The 23,032-nt window shown below is 49.2% G+C and overlaps 1 protein-coding gene across 1 annotated transcript in view; it reads right to left on the bottom strand.

Moving 5' to 3' along the window:
- PTPRJ (protein tyrosine phosphatase receptor type J) overlaps positions 1–21,707 on the bottom strand; it is a 167,472-nt gene extending 145,765 nt beyond the window's left edge. The window contains exon 1 of the mRNA XM_066251528.1: positions 21,194–21,707. Coding sequence (XP_066107625.1) covers positions 21,194–21,643 — 450 coding nt within the window. The 5' untranslated portion in view covers positions 21,644–21,707. The remainder of the gene's footprint in view (positions 1–21,193) is intronic.
- Between the last annotated feature and the right edge of the window lie 1,325 nt (positions 21,708–23,032).

Raw genomic sequence — 23,032 nt, 5'->3', positions numbered from 1 at the left:
AGATCACCAGGCACACATCAGACAGAATTCATCGCTCAGAAGACCAATTCCACATCCATCAGAAACAGGGCAGAGATAGGCACGCTCCCAGAGCAACCTGCGTGCTCACTATTGGAACTTTAGTGTCTGGGAGAACCAGGCAGCTGGGCTCCAACTGTGACTAAGCTGTGTGGTCTTGGGTAAGCCGCTTCCCTTCTCTGAGCCTCAGTTTTAACACCTGCCAAGTGAACAGTACGGATGAGTGCCCTTCTCTTCTGAATCGGCCTGACCCATTTTATAAATGAACAGTGACTGTACTTCATGATATAAACTGATAAATACAGCCCCCACCCAACAGCTGCTGCCTGGAGGCAAGAGAGCAGAAACACATACAGGAAGGCTGTCACACCTCTGTCCCCTTATGTCCTCATAGTCAGAACAAAGGAGGACATATCAGATTGCTCTCTAACTGGGGTCTAAGAAAAAATCTAACTTGCATTCCATAAGCCTAGCTTCTCATATGAAAGACAAATGTGCTTGTCACACTTAAAAAAAAAAAAATGTGACTGATTCATGACAACCAAGCAGAATACTGGAGTCAGAACAAGAGCAAGTCATTGCAACACCAACTCCGAAGGGGAGCTTTCTGTCTCTATTTTCTAACTGGCAATGACAAGCTTCTCACAAAGCCCAGGCAAGCTGCACATCAGTGATAAAGGGGACGGTCAGCCCTGACACTTGAACAAAGACGAGCCCAGATAGGAGAGGCCACCCCAGTGACCTCGGGGACCCAGGAAGGCCGTGCTGGTGTGAAGGTGATGCCTGGCCACAATGAGGGAGCGTTGTGCTGGGGGTGGCTGCTGGGCTGAGCGCAGGCCAATACCACACTCTTCCCAGAAACAAAAGCCAAGATTCGAATACTAGGAAAAATCAATAGTCTCTGGACTAGAACCAGCTCATTCATTAGCCCCTGCAGAGGAGCTTTCACAGGGTTCAGAACTTCCCTAAAGGGGCAGTGATGTCCTCCCAAATCCGCTGGCTCCCAACCCCACAACCTGCCTGCCCCTGCTACATGTGCCCCCCTGCCTTCCAGTTTGTCAGCTCTGCAGTTTAACAGGTTCTGGTCTCCCCACTCTTTCTCCTCTGCGCCCCTCCCTCTACCTCCTCCCCCACCCCCACCCCCATTCACATCAGCCTTGAGGGGGGCAGGAGGCGGGTAAAGAGCCCCAGGCTCCAAATGAGGCATCTGAGGCTTAAAGGAGACAAGATCAGTCCAAGATCACACAGGCCGTGCCAAGAACCCAAACCACTCTCACAACTCCAAGTCCAGTGCTCTTCCTAGGTCGTATCTATACACCAGGTCCCACGGATGCTGCCTTTGAAGCCTCTCCCCTCACCCCACACCCCACTCCTAGCAGCTCACTGCCGCTGTCCGCCTACAGCGCTCCTCAGCCTCCAGGCCCCGCCCAGCAAGGCCACTGTAGTCACCTGGTCTAACCAGGGCAGGGGGCCTGCTGCCGGCTCAGAGCTGGACACCGCTGGGATCTACCGCTTTCTAGCTGTGGGGCTGACTTAATCTCATTGAATCTTAATAGTCTCACCTATGAAAGGGGAATAAGAACAGACCCTGCCTCCCTGGGCCATTTAAAAGAAATGGATTGATCCCCGGTCAGGGAACACACAGGAACAGCTCGATGTTCCTTCCTTTCTCTTTCTCTCTCTTCCCATACTCCCTCGCTGAAATCAATAAGCAAAAATTAAAATAAAATTACAAATAAATAAATAAAAGAAATGGAGCACACAGGACTTGCCCGGGACCGGCCTGGGAGGGACAGAGAGACACGGCCTTGGCACGGCTCAGCCACTCAGAGACTCCACACACCTCTCACCAGCTCCAGCGCCCACCACACTGAGACCATATGTCCATGAAAAAACCTGCACGCACATGTTCACAAAAGCATTATTCATAATACCCAAAGAGTGGAATTAACCCGCGCGTCTATCAGCTCGTGAAGGGAGCGATAAAAAAAGGGTACACCCTCTGGTGGAATGTGCTTTGGCCATTAAAGGGAATGAAGTGTTGATATATGCTCTGATAAGGAGGGACCTTGAAATCATTATGCTAAGTGAAATAAGCCAGATACAAAAGCACAAATTTTATACGATTCCACACTGTATGAAACACACAGAATAGGCAAATTCTTAGAAGCTGAAAGCAAACTGGTAGTTGCCAGGAGCTGGGGTGGGGAGGGGTGAGAATAGGGAATGACTGCGAAGGCGCGTGGGTTTTCCTTTGGGGGTAATGAAAAAACTCTGGAACTAGATAATGGTGACAGCTGCACAATGTACACTTTAAAAGGGTGAATTTTATGGTATGTGAATTACATCACAATAAACCTTTTTTGTTGTTTTGTTTTGTTTCTTTTTTTTTTTTATTAAGTGAGAGAAAGGGAGAAAGAGACAGACTCCTGCATGCACCCCAACTGGGATCCACCCAGCAAGCCCACTAGGGGGTGATGCTCTGCCTTTGGTCCGTTGCTCAGCAAATGAGCTATTTCAGTGCCTGGGGCATGGCCATGGTGCCATCCTCGGCGCCTGCGGCCAACTTGCTCGAATGAGCCATGGTTGCGGGAGGGGAAGAGAGAGAGAAAGAGAAGAAGGAGGGGGAAGAGTGGAGAAGCAGATGGTCGCTTCTCTTATGCCTGACTGGGAATCGAACCTGGGACTTTCACATGCAGGGCTGACGCTCTACTGAGTCAACTGGCCAGGGCCATGTTGGGGTGTTTTTTGGGGGGGTTTTTTTAAGTGGCCATCAAAACATGTAACAAAACAATGAAATGATTAATACTTACAATGCAAAAAGAAAGGCCTCCCATGATGCCTCATTCTCTACAAGACAGAGTCTAAATTCTAAAGACATCCACAACCTTTGAGTCCCCAGTGACACTTTGAATTTGCCAGGCATGATGCCCTTATGGTACAGGAAGGACTCTTCCCCACTGCAAGCCTGGGCTCCCAACATTCACCCCCAAACAGCAACCAAGAGTACCGGTTTGGCCTTACCTCTCTTCTCAGCTCCTGGCGGTGACCCTGAGGCCCGCACTGGCTGTGACTTGATAGTCACAGCCAGCCCCTCTTATCTCACCAGCTAAACTGAAACCTCCTAAAGAAAAGACACCTGGACTGGCCTATCTTCCTCCTCTTCTGTCCCCACCCCTCAGGTCACCCCTGTGTCAATACCAACAGCAGGATACCGAGAACTTCTTGTGCACCAAATCCTTATTATCACAGTGTTCTCAATCCTGACCTCCACGGGCACCGTCAGACTGATTCACAGGTGGGGAAACAAAGGCAGGCGGTGGCGGCGAGGCAGGGAGGGAGAGGTGGGTGACGTGATCCAGGTCATGATGCAGAAGGCAAAGCCGGGATTTGAACTCAACTTTGTCTTCCTTCTGTGCTAGCACCTGCCGCCACCTCTAGGGTGTAAGCACAAAGAACTAGATCCGTGTATTACAACCGCCGGTCCTCCAACCAGTCCGCCTGAAGTGTCATGCCAATCTGAGAGAGAGTTAACCGCCCTGATAACGTATGAAGATTATAGACCCAGTGGTCTTAGTCGAATTCGCTTATGCTCAGGGTCATTTCTGCTTCAGTCGTCCCCAAAATAATTCTCCCACTTTCACCGGTCCCCAAGCGTAAAAATGTTGAAAATCCCTGGTCTCCAGGTTATCTAGTAGGCCCTCTGTAATATTTCATGCTGTAAATGTCCATCTCACCATCAAATAATTTGGGTTTGAAGCTAGATGATGGAGAGTAGGCACCCCTAAAATTAGCTCTAAAAAGTGAAATAAATATACCTGATTATCTCTGCAGTCAGGTAATATACAACTAGGCCCAGCTGGTTCCTGGCTGCACTCAGAATTTTTCTAAGTACTACGAGACAGGTGTTAATTGCAGCACAAAACACAGCGATTTGACATCTTCCTGAGCATAAGAAAAAAAAAGTAATGAGCCTGACCTGTGGTGGAGCAGTGGATAAAGCGTCAACCTGGAAATGCTGAGGTCGCCGGTTCGAAACCCTGGGCTTGCCTGGTCAAGGCACATATGGGAGTTGATGCTTCCAGTTCCTCCCCCCTTTCTCTCTCTCTGTCTCTCCCTCTCCTCTCTAAAATTAATAAAAAAGAATTAAAAGAAAAAAGTAATGAATGTTTTAGAAGACCACACAAAACAGGTTCTAAACGAGATATTCACGAGTCATTAAAAGGCAGGGCGAGGCAGCCACCACACAACGAAGCTGGCGTGTCTGCAAATACAAATATTAAATTTAAAATCTGTTTATAAAAAATGATAATACCCAGTGCCAGTGTGGGCGTAATGAAATGGGCAGTCTCGTACATTCTAACAGCAATGTAAACGATACCCCCCTCTCGCAAAGTCATCTGGCCAGTTGTGTCAAAGATTATACAGATGTCTGGAAACTAATCCAGAAGTCATTTCTGCTTCACAGAAAAACCTAACTATGTGAAACCGTTCATTCCTGCACTACTTAAAACAGTAAAAAAAAACAAACAAACAAAAAAAACACAAAACTGGCTACTGCGTAAAGCTCTAAATAAGAAAAAGGTTAAGTGAATTACAGTACATCGACTCCATGCAGCATCCGCCGCTATTAAGATTTATGGTTATATGTCATCCATCTATCACCACGGGGGAAAAAAAGTTTTCTTCATTTAGCCTTTTGTCATTAAAGAATCTAAAACTGTCCCTGCTCTGTGATCACAATTATTTTAAATAAGAAGCCACCTGGAAAAAATCATAGCTGTAACTACTTTAAAATTAAAATAGTTCTGTGACCGGGGAGCTGATGCTTCCTGCTCCTCCTCCTTCCCTCTCTCTCTTTCTGTCTCCTTCTCTCTAAAATGAATAAAGTCTTTTTAAAAAAATAAAATTTTTTTAAATTAAAATCGTTGTGACCGGGGATGGCTTTATTTTTTTTTTCTCTAGTTTTTAAATTTCTTCTAATGTTGTTATACCACTCTGATAAAATTAGGGGAAAAAAATTTTTTTTTTTAAAAAAAACCCTCATTTTGAAGCCCAATCCGTCTCAACAGCAACCGAGTCCTGTACACCCCAAAATAAAGCAGCCACTTGAAATGTGTTCCATTTCATGTTCATGCTTCCATTTGTCAAAACAGGGCAAACCCTCCCAGAAATGCCTCAACTGTGTGACACCCAAGTCCCTCACAGTCACCAATCCCCATCTCCAATTAAAACAGTCAGGACCAAGAAGAGTGCCCAGGTCACCCAGCCGGAAGATGAAGGACTGGAGGGTTGGGATACTAAGATGGGACAATGATTGTTTCCATTTTTTTACTGGTCGGGGTCACAACTGGCACAAACTGGATGCTCAGTAAATATTTGGGGCAGAAGCTTTCTAAAGTGGGAAAATGCCCTCAATCGCCCCATCCTCCCTGAGCACGAGCGCTCAACCCTCCAGGCCTGCAAGAAGCTGTGTTTGGAAGTGAGCCTCCCCTCCTTCCCTGCCCCACAAGCAGGAAACTGGTACTTTTGTCACCAACTTGAGAACAAAACAGTAAGAAAACTTAAATGTCACTGGGAGAGTAAAGGTCAAAGGGGGAGGAGGTACTAACTTGTACCGAGTGTCTCTACACCACCCCCTCTTCTGCGGCCACTGGGCATGATTTCACAAATTCCTAACACCTTGACTCGAGAACCAGGCTGCCAAAGCTCGAACCCTGCTTCCTCCATTGATTAGCCGTGGGCCCTCAGGCTGGCTGCCTAACCTCTGTGTCTCGCCTTCCTCTCCTGTAAAAGGAAGACACAGAGAACCACCTCATCAGGTGGTCATGAGGATTTGCTCAAAACACACACAGCTCTTCGCACAGTGCGTGGCACACAGAACGCATTCAATGACGGCAAATTAGCACTGTGCTTCCGTTCTGCAGAGAAGAAAACCTGGTCCCCAAGAGATTCAGTAATTTCCTAAGATCACACAGCTAACAGCAGCAGGGCTGGGATCCAAACTCGAGTCCAAAGCACTTCCAAAGCTGTGCTCTTTTTTACTAGAGCAAGCTAAACCCCACCCCCAGGGATTGCTGTGAGCCCCCCAAAACACAGCTGTACGCAGACACGCACACACATGCAGTTAGGGCTGCGGTGGGCAAAAAGTTAAAATGTTATGAGATGATTGGAACTAACGTAGGACTGAGAGGCGGCAGTAAGCCGCAATTCTAGTCGATTGTAACTTGGGGATAAGAACAGCTCCATGTCACGGTTCTTCTCTCAACGTGTCCATTCAACAAACATCTTTTTGAGGCAGACTCTGTCCTAGGCATGAGGAATGAAGCAGAGAAGCAGACAGACAGGGTCCCTACCTCCTGCAATTACTACTCCAGGGGGTGGGGGAACAGAAACAATCAACTGATAGTTTCAGATGGTGATAATGACGAGGAAATGAAGCAGGATAATGGGAGAGAGGCTCTGGGCAAGGACAAATTAAGGCCTGAGAAGGAGCCAGGAGAATCTGTGGGAGAACCCGGAAGAGCAAGCCCCCAGGGGAGAGCGGGAGGTGCCAGGGTCCACCACAATAGAGCCAGTGTGATGGGAGTCTGCACAGGGGGCGGGTGGACTGGATCAAGTCGGAGGGGAGGGAGGGGCCTGGTGATCCAATCTGAGGTTCGAGGTCTTGCAGGCCACCAGCTGGGTTTATCTAAGTGCAGAATAAAGGCACAGAGGGTTTAAAGCACTAGAATAACACAACTTTGTGGGACGAGAAGAGTCTCAGCATGAAAGTAAACGTGCCCAGGATAGTGCTGGCATTTCATAAAGGGTCCCCTGGTTTCCCTTCGCCTCGTGCCACTAACTCCACACCACCCTGGATAATTGCATCCTTTCTAGGCTTGCTTCCAAGAAAAGGTTTTGTCTCAGTGGTTCTCGACTCTGGCTATATACATTAATCTCATGTGAGGAGTTTGGAAAAATTACAATAAAACAATGCTGGGGCTGGTGTGTGCCACTGGCCAGGAGAGAGGGCCTCCAATCAGTATTTTGTAAAAGCTCCCAGGGGCAGTCACAGTTGAGAAGACCCCACCTAAAGGGTCTTGGAAGGCTTTCTCCCCCCTCCATGGTGTCAGAACTCACTGGGAGAAAGGCCCAAAGACGGAATTACGCTGCCTTCTGAGATAGCGAGTTGCTCCTCGCTGAAGACAGTCAAGCAAAAACCATTTTCTCCGGGATGAACCTCAAGAATTAGACTGTCTTAAAAGATCTGGGTGACTTTCCAGGGAGCAAAGCTGTAGGCCTCAGTGCCATCAGCTATAACACAAAAGAGCAAATAAACAGCGTGTGTGCCACCCCTTGCCTTTCTTGTGTCCGTGGCAGACATCACTAATTGATCCCAGCACTCTCTCCTCTAGTTAGTCCATCCTAAGTAGTCTGAGGACCCCTTCTAAGCAGGGACCCGGCAAGCAGCCACGACCAATCACTTGAGAATGAATGGACACAAACTGGAACCCATTGGTCTTCCAAAGCCTCATCTCCCTAGGTCCCTTCTCACTCTGCCATTCTTTGAGGCAATGATCCCTTTTAGCTTCTTACTGGCAATGATTAACTACCAAGGTGCAAGGCAAAGAACCCTGCAGGCTTCAGACCTGTCAGACAGTGAGATCACACATTCCATCCCTGAGGGTGGATTTTGCTTTATATCCTGGATCTCAGACTCTTTGTCCTCCCCAAGTGACATTACCCCCTACCCCAAGGAGCTGCACCCCAAACATTTACTGAACAGGGCCGGAGGTAGAGTGTATGTATGATTAAGTCATACAGTCCTATCTCTGGAAAAGCTCATCAAAGCGAGAGCCCTGTGCTGTCACTGAGACTTGAAACAATCATACTGACGGCAGCTGGCATTGAGGAAGCACCTCCTGCATGCCAGGCACCACGCCGGGGCTTCCCATACAACCTCTCAATGAATCTTCATCGCCATCCTCTGACGTGTTTATTGATCCCCATTTGGCACACGAGAAAATTCGGGTTTGAAAGCTACAGCGAAGCCGTGGACCACAAAGCAGTACCCGAGAGATTACGGAAGAACCACATCCCTGGCTCTGGGCAGGTCCCTCTCTGCGCCTCATCCCTAAAAGGGACGTGGTAACTGTCAGGATGACATGAGAACCCGGCACACGGTGTGGGACAGTAGAGCTGACATCTCGGAATCACTGGCTGGAACTAGGGGGAAAGATTCCGACCTGCTCTGAGCGAGGAGTCCTTTCCGGGCTTCACACTGGGATGCATTCCTGAAAAGCTGTGCCCAGGGAGCTCTCAGACGTCACTGCTTCTGCCCCTGGCTGGCACATCACCCTGGGGGGGGGGGGGCTTGGGTTTCCTCTCCTGCCTCATTCCTGCAGGTCGCCCCATCCCTAGCTCTGAAGACATTATCTCTAGGTTTCTGCCCTGGGGCTTCTAAACTCTCTAAAAGCTGCAAGCCGCTCCCTGGAGCTGGTGGGAGGGGGAACTTGGCAGTGAATCTCTTTGTAATGGGATCTCCCCTCGCCGGGTCTATCCCTTGTGTGGAACTTGGCACATTTGGCCTCAAGGCTCCTAATGAACACTGCGCCTTTCCCTGCACTGCACACACTGCACATCCCCTGCAGCAGAGCTTAGCACCACACATATCACATTAACACCGGCTTCCTTTCCCATCCGGGCAGGCTGGGGAAACTGGCAGCGATCCCCACTCCGGGGAGGAGGAGCCCCAGGCTGAGAACGCAGGGAGAACTGCGGCGGAGGGATCCCCCCTGGCTGCCGAGACTCCTAGCACCCCAACAACGGCTGCTTAACAAGCAGGGAGTCGGCTGTGAATCCTCGTTTGAGACCCAGCCACCTGGAGGTTTGTCACATCTGTAAATGCTGTTGTTACTTTCGACCTATGGCCTCACTGCAGGGAAATCAGTAACCAACGCAACCACACAGGAATGAACGGAAGGCCAAGCAGCACCGCTCTGAAGACCCCCAGAGCACAGGCACTGGTTCTCCACCAGGGACATTCCGCAGTATCTGGAGACATTTTCGCCAGTCACAGTGAGGGGTGAGGGTGCTTCTGACAGCTAGCCACCAAAGGCCAGGAGGCTGCTTAACACCCCACAGTGCCCAGGGCAGCCCCAGCACAACAAATTATCGGGCTCCAAATCTCAATAGTGCTGAGGTTGGGAAACACTGGTCAAAAGGAGGAGATACCATCCCACTCACCCCGACCACAGTGTCAGACAGCTGCAAAGGCTAAATGTCACACACCAGAGGAGAGCAAAGGCTGTTTCGTGCACAACTTCCAAAAGAAATGAAACTCTGTGGTCAGGTGGAGAGACTGAGTCTTTCCCCACACCCAAAACATTGTTTTTTTTCCTTTTTTAATGTTGCTGGTGTTTAATGTGCATGGAATAATTCTTCGCAATGCATACTGATTCTAAGTACTTCCTATAACAACCCCATTATCACTAGACCTTACAGATGAGAAAACTGAGGCAGAGAGGTTTAACAACATGGTCAAGGTAATACAAGGAATTCCCATCCAGGCATCTCAGCTCCAGGGTCCGCGCTTTTAGCCCCTGCATTCAAGTATCTCTCAGTCCCATGAATAAGCCCAGAACGAGATGGCCAACGTCGGCAACTTTTTGCCATCTGAACTCCACTGTCATCGTGATTGACTCCCAGGAGCCAGACACAGCAAAGTAAAATTGGAGGTTATTGTTGATTTCAGAGAAGCCCAGGTCTGGGCTATGAAAATAACTTCACCCCAAGTCTAAACTATAATGAGAATGTAGGGTCAGAGACTAAGGGGAAAGGTGGCATCCAGGGTTGGTGGCATCAGGGCTTGCAGGACGAGATGAGTTCGAGGAACAGGAACAGGCATGAGGTCAGGCGATGGGCATTTGGTGAGGAGGCCACGCTCTACATAGCAGGGTCAGTACAACAACGTAAAAGAGTCGAGAGAGGCTGGACGGCGCTAGATCTGAAACTCGGGGTTAGTCCTTGTTGAGTAATTCTGGCCTGAAGTAACGACTTGACGGATGGGGACAGGGGACAGCCCTGCAGCAGAGAGAACAGGCAAGCAGGAATATTCTCCTCCAGAAAAGGCCGGTTTGGGCAACGTGATCTCTCTTGAGAGCTCCTGTTCTAGTTTAATTAGCATTACTCTCTTTTAGAGATAGTTACGATTCAAAGTGAATATAGGACAACATCAATATCCTTATGCAAGAGCACTCACCCCTATATCCCCTACAATTTCTCTTCACACCGTAGGATTTGGTGGTCACTTTAGACAACAATGCACCTGGGTGTCAGGCTGGTAGAAGTCGCGTGGACTCCTTCAGAGCAGGTCTCCTCCAATCCTGGGCACACGGCTACCGCAGCCCCGATGTCTGGAGGTATGGTGGTAAAGAGGGGAGAGTTGGGAGCAAACAGTGAAGAGCCCACCCACTAAGTGCTACAATCTAGACACATCTCCCCTCGCTTAACCGTATTAACTGTGGCCTGGCAATTCCTAGCTATTTTCCAGATGATGTGACAAGTTCCCAAGTGGTTCAGTCCCTGGGCAGATGCAGGGTCAAGTGGCTGTAGGAGCAGAACGTGACCTCGGATCCAAGCTTCTGCTGACACCGAAGCCCGCGCCCTTCCCTATGCGGCTCCTTCTAACAAGACACCCTGAACTCGTGTCATCCGTGCACAACTTCAACATCTGTGAGATCCGAATTCATTCACAAATTTACAACTGGAAGGCCAAGACCCTAACAAGATGCAATGATGTCATTCATTCGCTCGGGGCCAAGGCCCAAAAGTTTCAGACAGCTTTCACCACTTACGGCTCCAGGTTCTAAAATTGGTAGCGAAGACACTCTCGTCTTCCGTCGCTTTAGGAAGCACTGACTTTCCCCCATGTCGTGGCTCTGAGCAGCAAGTGTCAGCACGTCGCCCATCCCACAGGAAGGTGACCCACCTGTGAGAATAGCGCTCAAGTCCAGCTGTCCTCCAGGGAGACTCGCACACGACCTGGCCCACATAGGCAATCCATCCAAGCTTCCTGTGCCCCCAAAGAAGCCCACAGCTAGCTGGGTAAGGTTCTAGCACAGTGTGTGGCCATGAACCAGATTATAGCTCCCCTGGGCCTCAGTTTCCTTCCCTGCACCTACCTCACAGGATTACATGAATTTATAAGTACAAAAGTGCCTATAAATATCCAACCTGTGGTAGTTGCTCTTTATTGTTTTTGTCTCCATTAACACTAAAGACAATCATCAGATCCGTGTTCAGAGACTTAATCACAAAGTCATCTTCTTAGTGTTCATCGCAGCAAAACTTTCAGAAACAAACTAGCAGACTAAGGACAGGATGGATGAGACAGGGTAAGGGGCCACGTAAGGTGCTCCCCACACACAATGCAACAAGACCCAAGAGCTAAAAGTTGTGGAAGAGAAGAATATTCACCAGCAAGGGGAATGTTTGCAACATTGCCCCTGAGAAAACTGCCCCTGAGAAAAACAAAGAGAGAAAAAAAAAAACTCACCCCCAGGGGGTCTGCAGGGTAGACATTTTTTTCGTCTCCTATATTTGCTGAAAAATTCTGGATGCAAATTTGGTATCTAGTCTATAATATCCCCATATTTGTTTGTATTGTAAAAATTTCTTTCAAAAGACTTTCCACTGAGTAACGGTGACAACACAGGAAGAAGCCTCAGGTTAACACTGTGGCCTCCAGTGCTGTCTCTAGGGATGCACGTACCACACTTACTTACTTTAGGTACAAATGTAAGTTATAGGCCCTGGCCTGTTGGCTCAGTGGTAGAGCGTCAGCCTGGCGTGCGGAAGTCCCGGGTCCGATTCCCGGCCAGGGCACACAGGAGAGGCACCCATCTGCTTCTCCACCCCTCCCCCTCTCCTTCCTCTCTGTCTCTCTCTTCCACTCCCGCAGCCAAGGCTCCATTGGAGCAAAAGATGGCCTGGGCGCTGGGGATGGCTCCTTGGCCTCTGCCCCAGGCGCTAGAGTGGCTCTGGTCGCGACAGAGCGACACCCCGGATGGGCAGAGCATCGCCCCCTGGTGGGCGTGCCGGGTGGATCCCAGTCAGGCGCATGCGGGAGTCTGACTGCCTCCCGTTTCCGGCTTCAGAAAAATACCAAAAAAAAAAAAAAAAAAAAAGACAAAGATGACCCTGGCCAGTTAGCTCAGAGTGTCATCCCTTGCTCTCTCTAAAAAAATCAATCAATTAATAAAAAAGGACAAAGGTCACCCATCAAAATGACACCAGAGGTTAACTTTGGGGGAAATAGAGATAACAGTTAATTTGCTTTCCTCGTTTATTTATTTTTTTAATTTTTTATATTTAAAAAAAAAAAAAGGCCTGAACTGAAAAAGGAATAGAATCAATCTCCAGCCAACTGGGCTAACAGCCCCCAGACAGGGGGTCAGGTGAGTCCTGTGCAGACCAGTGTGACGAGTGAGGGCAGCGGGCCCTGAAGTCAGTCTGGCTGTGAGTCTGAGTCCCTACGTCTCACCAGAGGGCAGTGGCCCCTCGGAGCCCCAGCTCGCCTCAGGTGGTCCTGAATTCTCATCCAGAGTACACAACACAGTAGACAGTACATGTTGGCTCTCTACCCAATACATTCACCAAACACAGAGCATGGCCAATGGTTTGTCCTGCTGGGGCAGGCCTCCTGAAGTTTCCAGAAAGGCAGCTATGTAAGGGCAGGCCTCCTAGGCTTCCAGTCCACCACTGCCTTCCAACAGGATCTCTACAGAAATTGGTTCTTTCTGCGCCAGCCACTATGCACGGGGGCGGTGACGATGCATAATTGAGACTCGACACTGCTCTCCACCCTCCTCCATCCTGCACCCTCCATCACTCCTTTCCCTATAAATAGTGGCTTCTAGGGGTTTTTTAGGCAATGACTGAACCCATGGTGACAAATTCATTTTCTATGAAATACAGTGTACACATACACACACACAAACACACACACACACATGTACACACACACATATGTATACTTACTTATCCTTCCCACTTATATAGTAAACGCTGCTATTTTCTATTCTTTCTCTTCTTAATACTGGTCATAACTCACTAAATTGATTTTTATGACCCACAGTTTTAAATACACTGCTTTACAGCATGCAAATCTATGATTTGGTTTTCCAAACTTCACTTTAAAAAGCACATTTTCTGGAACATATTAGGTGGAACTATACACAATAGTCAAAGTACCAAAAACAGTAATTTCATATGGTTCAACCTAATGACTAGGTATGAACCAAACTAGCAGACTCAACTGCCCAATTTGCCTCTTACAAGCAAACTGACACTGGAGTAGTGTTCAATAATGTACACCACGACAGTACATTATTATTGTGCAAAGGACAGACGACACCTAAATTGGACAAGGCACTTAGGGCCAGTCTGAGCCACACCTTCAGGGGAATAACAATGACACTCAAAGGAAGGCTGTGAGGATGGAATGAGCTCATATATGTCGAAGGGCCTGTAAACTATAAAGTAAAAATAATTTTTTTTGTAATTTTAAACTAAATTTATTGGGATGACATTGATTAATAAAATTCCATAGGTTTCGGGGTAACATTCCATCACATCATCTGTACATGGCACCATACGTTCACCACCCCAAGTCAAGCTGCAGTAGTAAATTATGCCAGTGTCCAAGCAAAATAAGATAATGAAACAACAGCCATCATCTTTGGAAGGTTTGTCTCATGGTAAGATCTTGTTACGCAGACTGATTTCCTTTTCAACCTTATGAGGTAGGTATTCTTGTTGTCCCTATTTTCCAGATGAGAACAAACGAGGCTCCAAGCATTGGAAGAGCTAGCAAGTGGAGGAATCTGGTCTGTCTCCCACACTGGTCCACTCAGCACTGGGCTGGGCTGTCCCTCTGTACCCACACCCACCACATAATCTCCATCTCCAGGTCCCTGGGACAGGTCCACCAGCGTGGTCCACTCTCAGTAAGGCAAGAGAACCCCCATGACACAAGGACAGGAAAACGCGGTGGCCTCTCAGCCGGCAGCAGGAAATGCAGGATCACCTTGCTGCCATGGAAACAGGTGGCAGAGTCTGCACAGACTCCCTGGGTCTCCCACCTCCCTTCCATCTCCCGCAATTACAGCCAAGGATTATGTCTTTCAACTTTCAGATGTTGCCATAAATACTCCTCTTAGCCCTATACAAAATGTACCCAGAGACAGGAGGTGGCCACAGCCAAGCTGGCCAGGTCACAAGATAAAGAAAAGTGCTTAAACCAATGCAAGAAGGCCCCTGTGTTTTGTCTGATTTTTTTACAGGACATGATTAGCATCCCTGCGCTCCTTTGAGGCTAAAACCACAATGGCCACTGCTCAGTCACACCTCGTGGTCATGTATTAACTCAATTATATACACTTTTCAAAAGAAAAATATAACTTAAATCGAGCTATTGGGAAGCCTACACTGCCCCGCAATATATATTTTAATACATACATATATATGTATGTACACAATCCACTATAGATTTAATCTCTTAAATCCAATTTAAAAGATTTTGCAGCCTGACCTGTGGTGGCACAGTGGCTAAAGCGTCGACCTGGAAATGCTGAGGTCGCCGGTTCGAAACCCTGGGCTTGCCTGGTCAAGGCACATATGGGAGTTGATGCTTCCAGCTCCTCCCCACCTTCTCTCTCTCTCTCTATCCTCTCTCTCTCCCTCTCTGTCTCTTTCTCTCCCTTTCTCTCTCCTCTCTAAAATGAATTTTTAAAAAAAAGGATTTTGTAGCACAATTTTGACAACTCATAAGTATGGCCTTTTGCCCAACTTTAAATGTAACTGTTGAGTAAATTAAATATTTTGTTAAGTTGCTCTTCTGTTTCTATACCCATTTACAAGGAACTTGAACATAATGTGATCTCACTTAACCTAACTACTCTATGTGAGAGAAATTATTACTATCTTTATTTTTTTATTAGCAGTTTAGAGATGTAAACAGCAAGGATCAGAAAGATTAAGATAGCTGTCCAAGATCACACAGCAAGTTAGGGGATTCAGCCAAGATTCCAAACAAGCAGCTTGGCTCCAAATTCTAGACTTGCTTCACCATCCAGGGGTCTTACTTAGGATCAAGGGCTAACTCTAAAATAGCTGGAAATATACATCTAAGCCACACAAATGGAGCCAAAACACTAACTTCCTTAATCCCCAAGAGCTTGTGCAAATCAGTAACAAAAGGCATTCTTTTTTTTTTTAAGTGAGGAAGAGTGAACAGAAAACAAAAAGGGGGAAGAAATGCAAATGGCCCAAAATGAAAGGAAAATGTAACTTTCCCCCTTTCTCTCTCCCTCTGAAAAACAAAAGTCAACTAATATAATAGAGGCAATAATTAGTTTTTAGATGAGTTAAAGCTATTGGTTCAAATATGAAATCATCTCCAAGTTAACTAGGTAAATTAAGTCTAAGTACAATAAATGTATATATATTTTTAGAAAGCTTAATATACATACTTGTCTACATTACATCGAAACATTTTTTTTTCCCCTAGAAGGAAAGGCAAGGATCCCTTCCGGTATTATCGTTAATTAAAGAGAATGATCCTTTTCTAAGTTACACAGTTTCAGATGGCAGGGCTTTTTAACCTGGACTTCAGGGGCTATTTTAAAGCTTCTGTGAAAGCTCTGAAATTGGATGCAAAGTTACAAAAATGTTCCTTGGTGGGGGAGGGGATTCTTCCCTTTTACAGACTCTGTAAGGGTTTCATACCTTCCTCTCCCCAGAAGGAGTAAGGATCACACCACCTTATAGACTCCAGACTGGTGCTGAGTTTTCATTTTCACACACGCACTCACTCAGAAGCCATGAGATAACAATGGACCGGGCACAGGCACCCAGAAAAGCACCACCCCATTCCTGCCCTGCCGAAGGAGCTGGTCTGTGGCATAACAACGACACTGTGCTCAAGCCTCAGCAGTGGCAGCCTGGTACCGCTTCCCTTGAACAGGAAGAAGGAAAAGTGGAACTGAGAATTATTTGCATGTTTAAAATTAGACCTTCTGTGGGAGCTGACACTACTTTGCTTTCAGAATGCCCCCCATCTGCTATCTCACCACCAGCCCTCACCCAGGCATTACATGCCATGGAAACTCTGAGACAATGGGAAGGCTGCAGCTTCACTAATAAGGAAGTAATAGCAGATTTCCTACAGCTCCCGTCCCTGAGGGGTCACCAGAAACGCCACTAGAAAGCCAGCCACAGGAGATGGGGACAAAAATTGCTACGAACGTCCCTGGCCTGAGGTGGCCGCCGCCCCAGGGATCGCCACACAGACTCTCTGGCCTTCTGGTTCTCTAGAAAATCCTGTGCCAGCCGTCTCTCGGCAGGACAAGGACCTCCACATGCACAGCCTGGATCACAACTGTGGTCGGGTAGCTCAGGTGACAGGAGCAATGTCTCAGCCCCACGGCCTAAGAGTCCTGAGGGCGAGCTGCTCTGTGCGGTGGCCTCCACGTGGGGCCTGTTATTTCCCAAACTTCAGCAAGGTATCATCTGTACAAGTCTGCCTGAACCACAACAACCTTACAGAATTATTTAACAATACTTCTCTATAGGTCACCTTCTTACTCAACTTAAGTCAACGTATTTACCGTGCTGCTACAGATAGCCTCACTCTACCTACAAAATCACAGGCTTAAAATGCAACTTACAATTTCTTTTTTCACTAACACCCTCCAAAAATAAATAATTATTAACATTTCTTTTTAAGAAAGTATTTTGGGACTGAGCTCAGTTCATCTTGCATGCCCCCCCCCCAGGAAAGACTCTGCAGAAAACAGGTGATGGGTACTTCTTACACAAGCTACCAAATCTAAAGCCCACTTCTCCCCAAATGACAGCAGCAGCCACAACCAGCCATTGAATTGTGCCTTAGATTTTATAGAGCAGTTCCTCTTCTATCTTATTTGATCTGCTCAAACACCCAGTGGAGAAGGAAGTGTTAGTCCCATTTCCCAGATAAGGAAATGAAGAGGCACAGAGAGGGTAAGCGACTTGCCCAAGTGCACAGCTACTCAAGAAGCCGAGTGCAAACTTGAACCCAGGTCTTCCCACTTCAGACCCCTTTCTGTCTCCACTAACAGGCCTGCCTCGTAAACTCAGGCTCCCAAAGAAATCATGAACAAGAAAGAGGGTCCCTGGATTGTCCCTGTTACAAATGGAGCAGGTGTTGCAGGGTTTAGGATGCAGAGAACCCAAAATGACCCCCAACCCCATCAGAGTTCAGGCCCCACAAGCCTGCCCATCACCACGAAAGTGGCATCGCTTAGCTGTTCCCTTAAGGTCTCTAAAGCACGACTTCTCACAGCACAGGACAGTAACCTGGGGCCAAGGAGACATCCTGCCTGGCTCTGCCAGTTACTACTTAAGAATCTTTGGTAACTTCTGAACCTCAGTTTTCTCTCAGATAAAATGGGAACATGACAGCACCCACCTCTTCCTGTTTTTGAAATGATCAAATGAAGTAATGCATTAAAACCCTTAGCCTGCCATGTGTAATGTTACCTATTAATTACAATGTTACCAACAGCATTATGTTAGAAGGGAAATGCACAGAAAATTGCCTCTTACAACTACACTCAAAATAATTCCCTTGGCCCAGCAGTGAATGAACTAAGTAATTGCCGATGGTGTGCTGGCTAAACCCAGGCCTACAGTCACTCAGCAACTCTGCCTCCGCCTCAACCCCAAGCAAAAATTACTTTTAGGAGCTAAATAACCTCTTTGCTGACCAAAATTGCTCACTCGGGAGCCAGGATTCATTCTCCCTGCTTTGGAAAGCTTGGGTATTCCGTGGTTATCTTTATCATGGGGCTGAACTTGAAGGCAGCTCAAAGTCACAGTCTAACCATAAACCAATTTGCTCTGTTTTCTTAAACTGTCTGCAAACAAAACATAACCATTTGGTTTTTCCGCTGTTGTTCTGAAGCAAAATAAAAATATTTAAAGTCACTCATATGAGAATTTAGCAAACAGCATAAAGAGGAGTCAAAATATTTTTCATACTCTGGCTAAAGCAGGTAGGTAAGCAAGCTCAAGAATTAGCTATAATAGATAACAAACACAAAACAGTTATTATTCCCCAGTAAACAAGAAAGCAGAAAAAAAAAGCAAACCCACTACACTGTACCACCAACCAAACAGCCGCCAGACACCAGCTTTTTTCTTTTTAAAGCAACCCACTATTGAGCTGATTTCCTAAAGAATCTGTCAGGACTCCATTTCTCAAGAGGAGGAGGCAAGGGGGGAAAATCGCTTTGTCACACTGCCTAAAACATACACATAAACCAAAATTAGTGTGCAAAAAGGCTGTGAGAATGGGTGGAGTCAGACACTGCAACCAGCAAAGTCCTCATGCCGGAATCATCCCTGACCATCCTTCCTGTCTTGGAGAGAATGAGATGCCAGGGTCAAAAATTGCTTTTCCAACCCTACTAAGCACTGAGTTCCCCAGCATCTCAGCCTTCCAGCTTCCACACCCGTCCTCATTCACTCCCCAAGAGATCTGTGTCTTTTCCAAGACATGGCCATTTTCTTAACCTGCTACAGTTGATTCCATTTTAGAACACACACTATCCACTCCACACAAAACCAATCCAGTGTGGGGGGGGGGTAGTCAGGTATCTTCACCCCCCATTTCCTAAACACACAAGCTTCAGAAGTCTCAAATATGACTTCCAATTTCAAATATGATTTGATGTTGAAAAACTTAGTCTACACCCACAGTTTCAGGAATACATTCAGTGAGGTAGGACAGTGCCTATAAGTTAAAAGCAAAGGGAAAATATGGCACACGCATACACACACACACACACACACACACAGCATGCTGACAATAGGAGGCGCAGGCCAGCAACACGGGTTACAATCTCAGCGTCTCTCCAGTCTTGCCAGGTGACCTCAGTCTGATCACTGCCTTTTCTGGGCCTCCACACCCTCATCTAAATGAAATGAGGGCCCTGACCTGCAGTGGCGCAGTGGATAAAGTGTCGACCTGGAGTGCTGAGGTCACTGGTTTGAAACCTCAAGCTTGCCTGGTCAAGGCACATAGATGAAGCAACTACTATGAGTTGATGCTTCCTGCTCCCTCTTCTCTTCTCTTCTCTCTCTCTCTCGCTCTCTCTCGCTCTCTCTCTCTCTCTCCTCTCTAAAATAAATAAATAAAATCATAAATAAATAAAATAAATGAGGGGTTTGAGCTACCCTGAAAGTCTGGTCCAGCTCTAGGATGCACTGATTCCCTGAAACATCCAATATCAATATGAACTGCCAAATGTGGATCTTGAAGATGCTTTTTCAGAGAGCCTTTTACATTTCCTATTTTATAACGTATCCAAAAACTAGAAATAGAAAATAAATAAACTTTTGAGTTTCTACAGAACAAATCCAAACCGAAGGAAATCTAGGAATCGGAGACACAAGTGTGGAGTGGCAGGCAACATGCTACTGAAATACAAGGAAGGACAAGAAATAAACTTACCCAAGAAATTTTTCACTGATTCAAAGCATAGGTAACAACCATCACAACTAAAGCAGAAAAATTAACAATGTAATATAATAAAATATACATGTACCAAATTAAACTAAAGGTAAGTGAAGATCAAGGATTTCTTTAGTATAAACTTTGGACACAACAGATCTTCAATTATGAGGGCCTTTTTTTTTTTTTTTAATCTCATAGACTGCTCTCCACAGCTGCCTTACAGGAACAGGGAGAAGACAGCCACTTCAGGGTACTTTCATGATAATCCTCTCTGGACTCCCTTCAACATCTACAAAGCTCTTTCAGACCTTGGCCAGGGGAAGCTCCAAACAACCGATGGGCAGGTGGTAGTACACCCATCCTACAAATGCTGTTAATGAGAATGCGGAGTCCCGGAGAGCCCTCCAGCCTTGCAGCCTGGCCCTGGAGCCCCTTCTGACACTCGATCCAGTATCCTCTGCAGGTCACAGTGCCTCGCAGGCCCCTCAGGAGAGCCCACTGAGGACAACTGTGAGGGAACATTAGCACCCAGAGTCCCTTCTCCGCCTGCCTGCTGGGCTGCGCTGCTCCCCAAGGCTCATGTGTGTGCTCCCAGACCATCCTGTGTTTGTGAGTGAAAAGTTTTCCCTGAAAGCAGGTTCCATCCCTAGTCATTCACTTCCCAGGTTTCAAACACCATCCCCTCAGAGCTGCTGTCTGCATAAAACAAGCGAGATTTTCGTGAACAAAATGCACAACAGGGCCCATTCCACTGCGGGTTGAAGACCCAAGCGGGCTCCTAGAAGACTGTTGAGGGGCCTGCGGCCAGGGCTGGGCGCCTGGCTCTTTCACTTCTCCCCCCTCGAGTTCTCCGTGCAGGGGGGAGGTCTCCCAGCTGCCCTGCCTCCCCCCGGTGGGAATAGCACCACCAAGGGGAAACGGAGCTTTCAGAAAGCCGGCTCACCAAAACGCCGGGCGCAGCATTATCTGAAAAAGCGAAGCGAGAACACAGGGCGGCGGGGTTGAGAGCCGGCGCCCACCAAGCACGAAGTAAACCCCCAGGAAAGCGAGCGGCTTCCCCGGGATGAGGACCGTCCGCGGGAGGGACGTCTGCGTGCAGCCCCCTTGCCCCCGGGTGGGAACTTTCCCCAGAAACAGCGCCCTCGGCCCGAAGGCCCCGCGCTTCGCCCCCCGCCTGGTGACCCGGGTTGCCCAGCCCCCGGCCGCCGCCGCTGCCCTTCGGCCCGGCCCCTCGGGCCCTACAGGCCGGGTCGGCCCGCTCCGCACCGGCGCCCTCAGCACACACGCCCCCTCCGGCCGCCTGGGGCAGGCGAGCCCGGCCGACAGACGGGACCAGCTCCGGGAAGGGCGAGCCAGAGACGGCCTGGAGTCCGTGGGGGCGCCCACAAGGAGGCTCCGGGCACCTCGGAGCTCGCCGCTCGACCTCTGGTGCCGGGTAGCCGGATAATGGGCTCGGTCACCGGCCTGCGAGGCCGGCGGGTTCCCGCGAGCCCTCCAGGAGGGGGTCTCCTGGACTCGGGCCCTCGCCACCCCCACCCCGCACCGAACCCCGCAGGCGGGCAGCGCGGGCAGGTGCCGGGGATGCCAGTCCCGCCCCGCCCTCCGTCCCCTGCCCGGGCCCCGGCCGCTCACCTGGCCCAGGCGACACAGCAGCAGCAGCGGCGGCAGCACCCAGCGCAGCCCGGGCGAGCGCCGCGGTGGCCGCGCCTCCCGCGCCGCGGGCTTCATGCCCCGCGCGCCCTGGAACGTGCCCGGGCCGCGCAAGTCGGGCCCCGCCGTGCGCTCGAGTGGCTCCCCGCTTGCCGCCTCCAGCCGCCGCCTCCGCCTCCGCCTCCTCCAGCCGGTCCGCCTAGTCCCCGCTCCGCCCGCCCCGGGCTTCCCCGGGGACATGGCAGCGGCGGCGGCCACACGGCTGGGCCCGGCGCGGCGGTCGCGGAGTGGACTCGTCCCTGGGCGCGCAGGAGCTTCGCGGGGCGGAGCAATCGGCGCCCACCCCTCGTGCGCGGCGACGGGATCCCGGCTCCCGCGGCTCCCGCGGCTCCGGCGGCTCCGGAGGCTCCCGCTGCCTCCTCTGCGCGTCATGCGGCTCCGGCTGCAGGGAGCCGCGGCGAGCGCTCCCGCCCTCCACTCCCCTCCCCCTCTGAATATTCATCGCTTCCTCCCGCTCGGCCGGCCCGGCGGCGGCCGAGCCCGCGGCCCCTCGCCGCCCTCCGTGGCAGCCCCCGCCCCCGCCCGGCCGGCCGGGTGGCGGGGAAGGGGAGCGACGCGCCCCGCGCGCGCCCTGGTGGCTCCCCTCCCGCGGGCAGAGGAAGCGCCCCCGCCTTGCCGCCCTCTCCGCCCAGCCCTCCCACATTCCTGGGACTGGGGACCCGGGACGCGGCTCCGCTGCTCCGCGCCGCGAGCCTGCACTCATCGGTACTGGCGCCCCAGCCTCGGTCCCTCTCCGTGGCCCGTGGTTTGGGTCACCAGATGCTGACCGAAATCGCTGCCGAGGTCACCACCAGGCCTGCATTTAGACAGCAACCGGGTAAAGGCCTGGTTGACCTCACCCATTGGTTGGCTTGGAGTTCTTGAACCCCTGCATTGTAGGAGATCATACTGTGAGCTGTGTTCTCCGCGCCCCTGTCCCTGGGCCAGGGAGCCAGAGAGACGGCGTTGGAGCGGGTTCTGTAATTAGGACCCCAGATCTGGCATATGGTACACTTACTTGGCCCTACTGGTACTACTAGCTGTGTGGCCTGGGGACAGGCATTTCACCCTCCTGGGCCTCCTTTCCTCATCTGTGAGATAAAGATAATATTACCGTGTTTCCCCCAAAATAAGACAGTGTCTAATATTAATTTTTGCTCCTAAAGATGCGCTAGGTCTTATTTTCAGGGGTTGTCTTATTTTTCCACGAACAAGAATGCACATTTATTGTTGAACAAAAACTCAGCATTTATTAACATTCTGTAGTCATGTCATCACAAACATCAGCATAATCAGCCAAACTCTGAATTTCATCAAGGAGACTCTATTTCTATGTAAAACCATTTACTGTGTTTTCCCAAAAATAAATGTCTTATATTAATTTTTGCTCCTACAGACGCTCTAGGTCTTATTTTCAGGGGAGGCCTTATATTTCTAAGCTTGAAAAAAATTGCACTAGGTCTTATTTTGGGGGGATGTCTTATTTTTGGGGAAACAGCGTAGTACTTGGCTAGAGAAACTTGATCAATAATTATGTGAGATAATGAGGGGGAAATTCTTCAACACTAAGCCTCACAGAGTGGGCCTCACTAAGCATTAGCTCTGTGGCAGCTTTTATCACATCATCAGAGAAGCCCAGGACCCCAAAAGGGTTAAAGATTACTGCAGATGTTATTACTGTACCCAGGCACAGAGGAGGAGACTGAGGACCTGGGAAGCTAAGCCAGTTGCCCAAGCAAAGTAACGAGAGAAAGGGCCAAACCCAGGAGTGCTGGGAAGGGA

Source organism: Saccopteryx bilineata, chromosome 1, assembly GCF_036850765.1.
Source record: "Saccopteryx bilineata isolate mSacBil1 chromosome 1, mSacBil1_pri_phased_curated, whole genome shotgun sequence".
Lineage (NCBI taxonomy): Eukaryota > Metazoa > Chordata > Mammalia > Chiroptera > Emballonuridae > Saccopteryx > Saccopteryx bilineata.
This window is presented reverse-complemented; position numbering and strand designations above follow the sequence as displayed.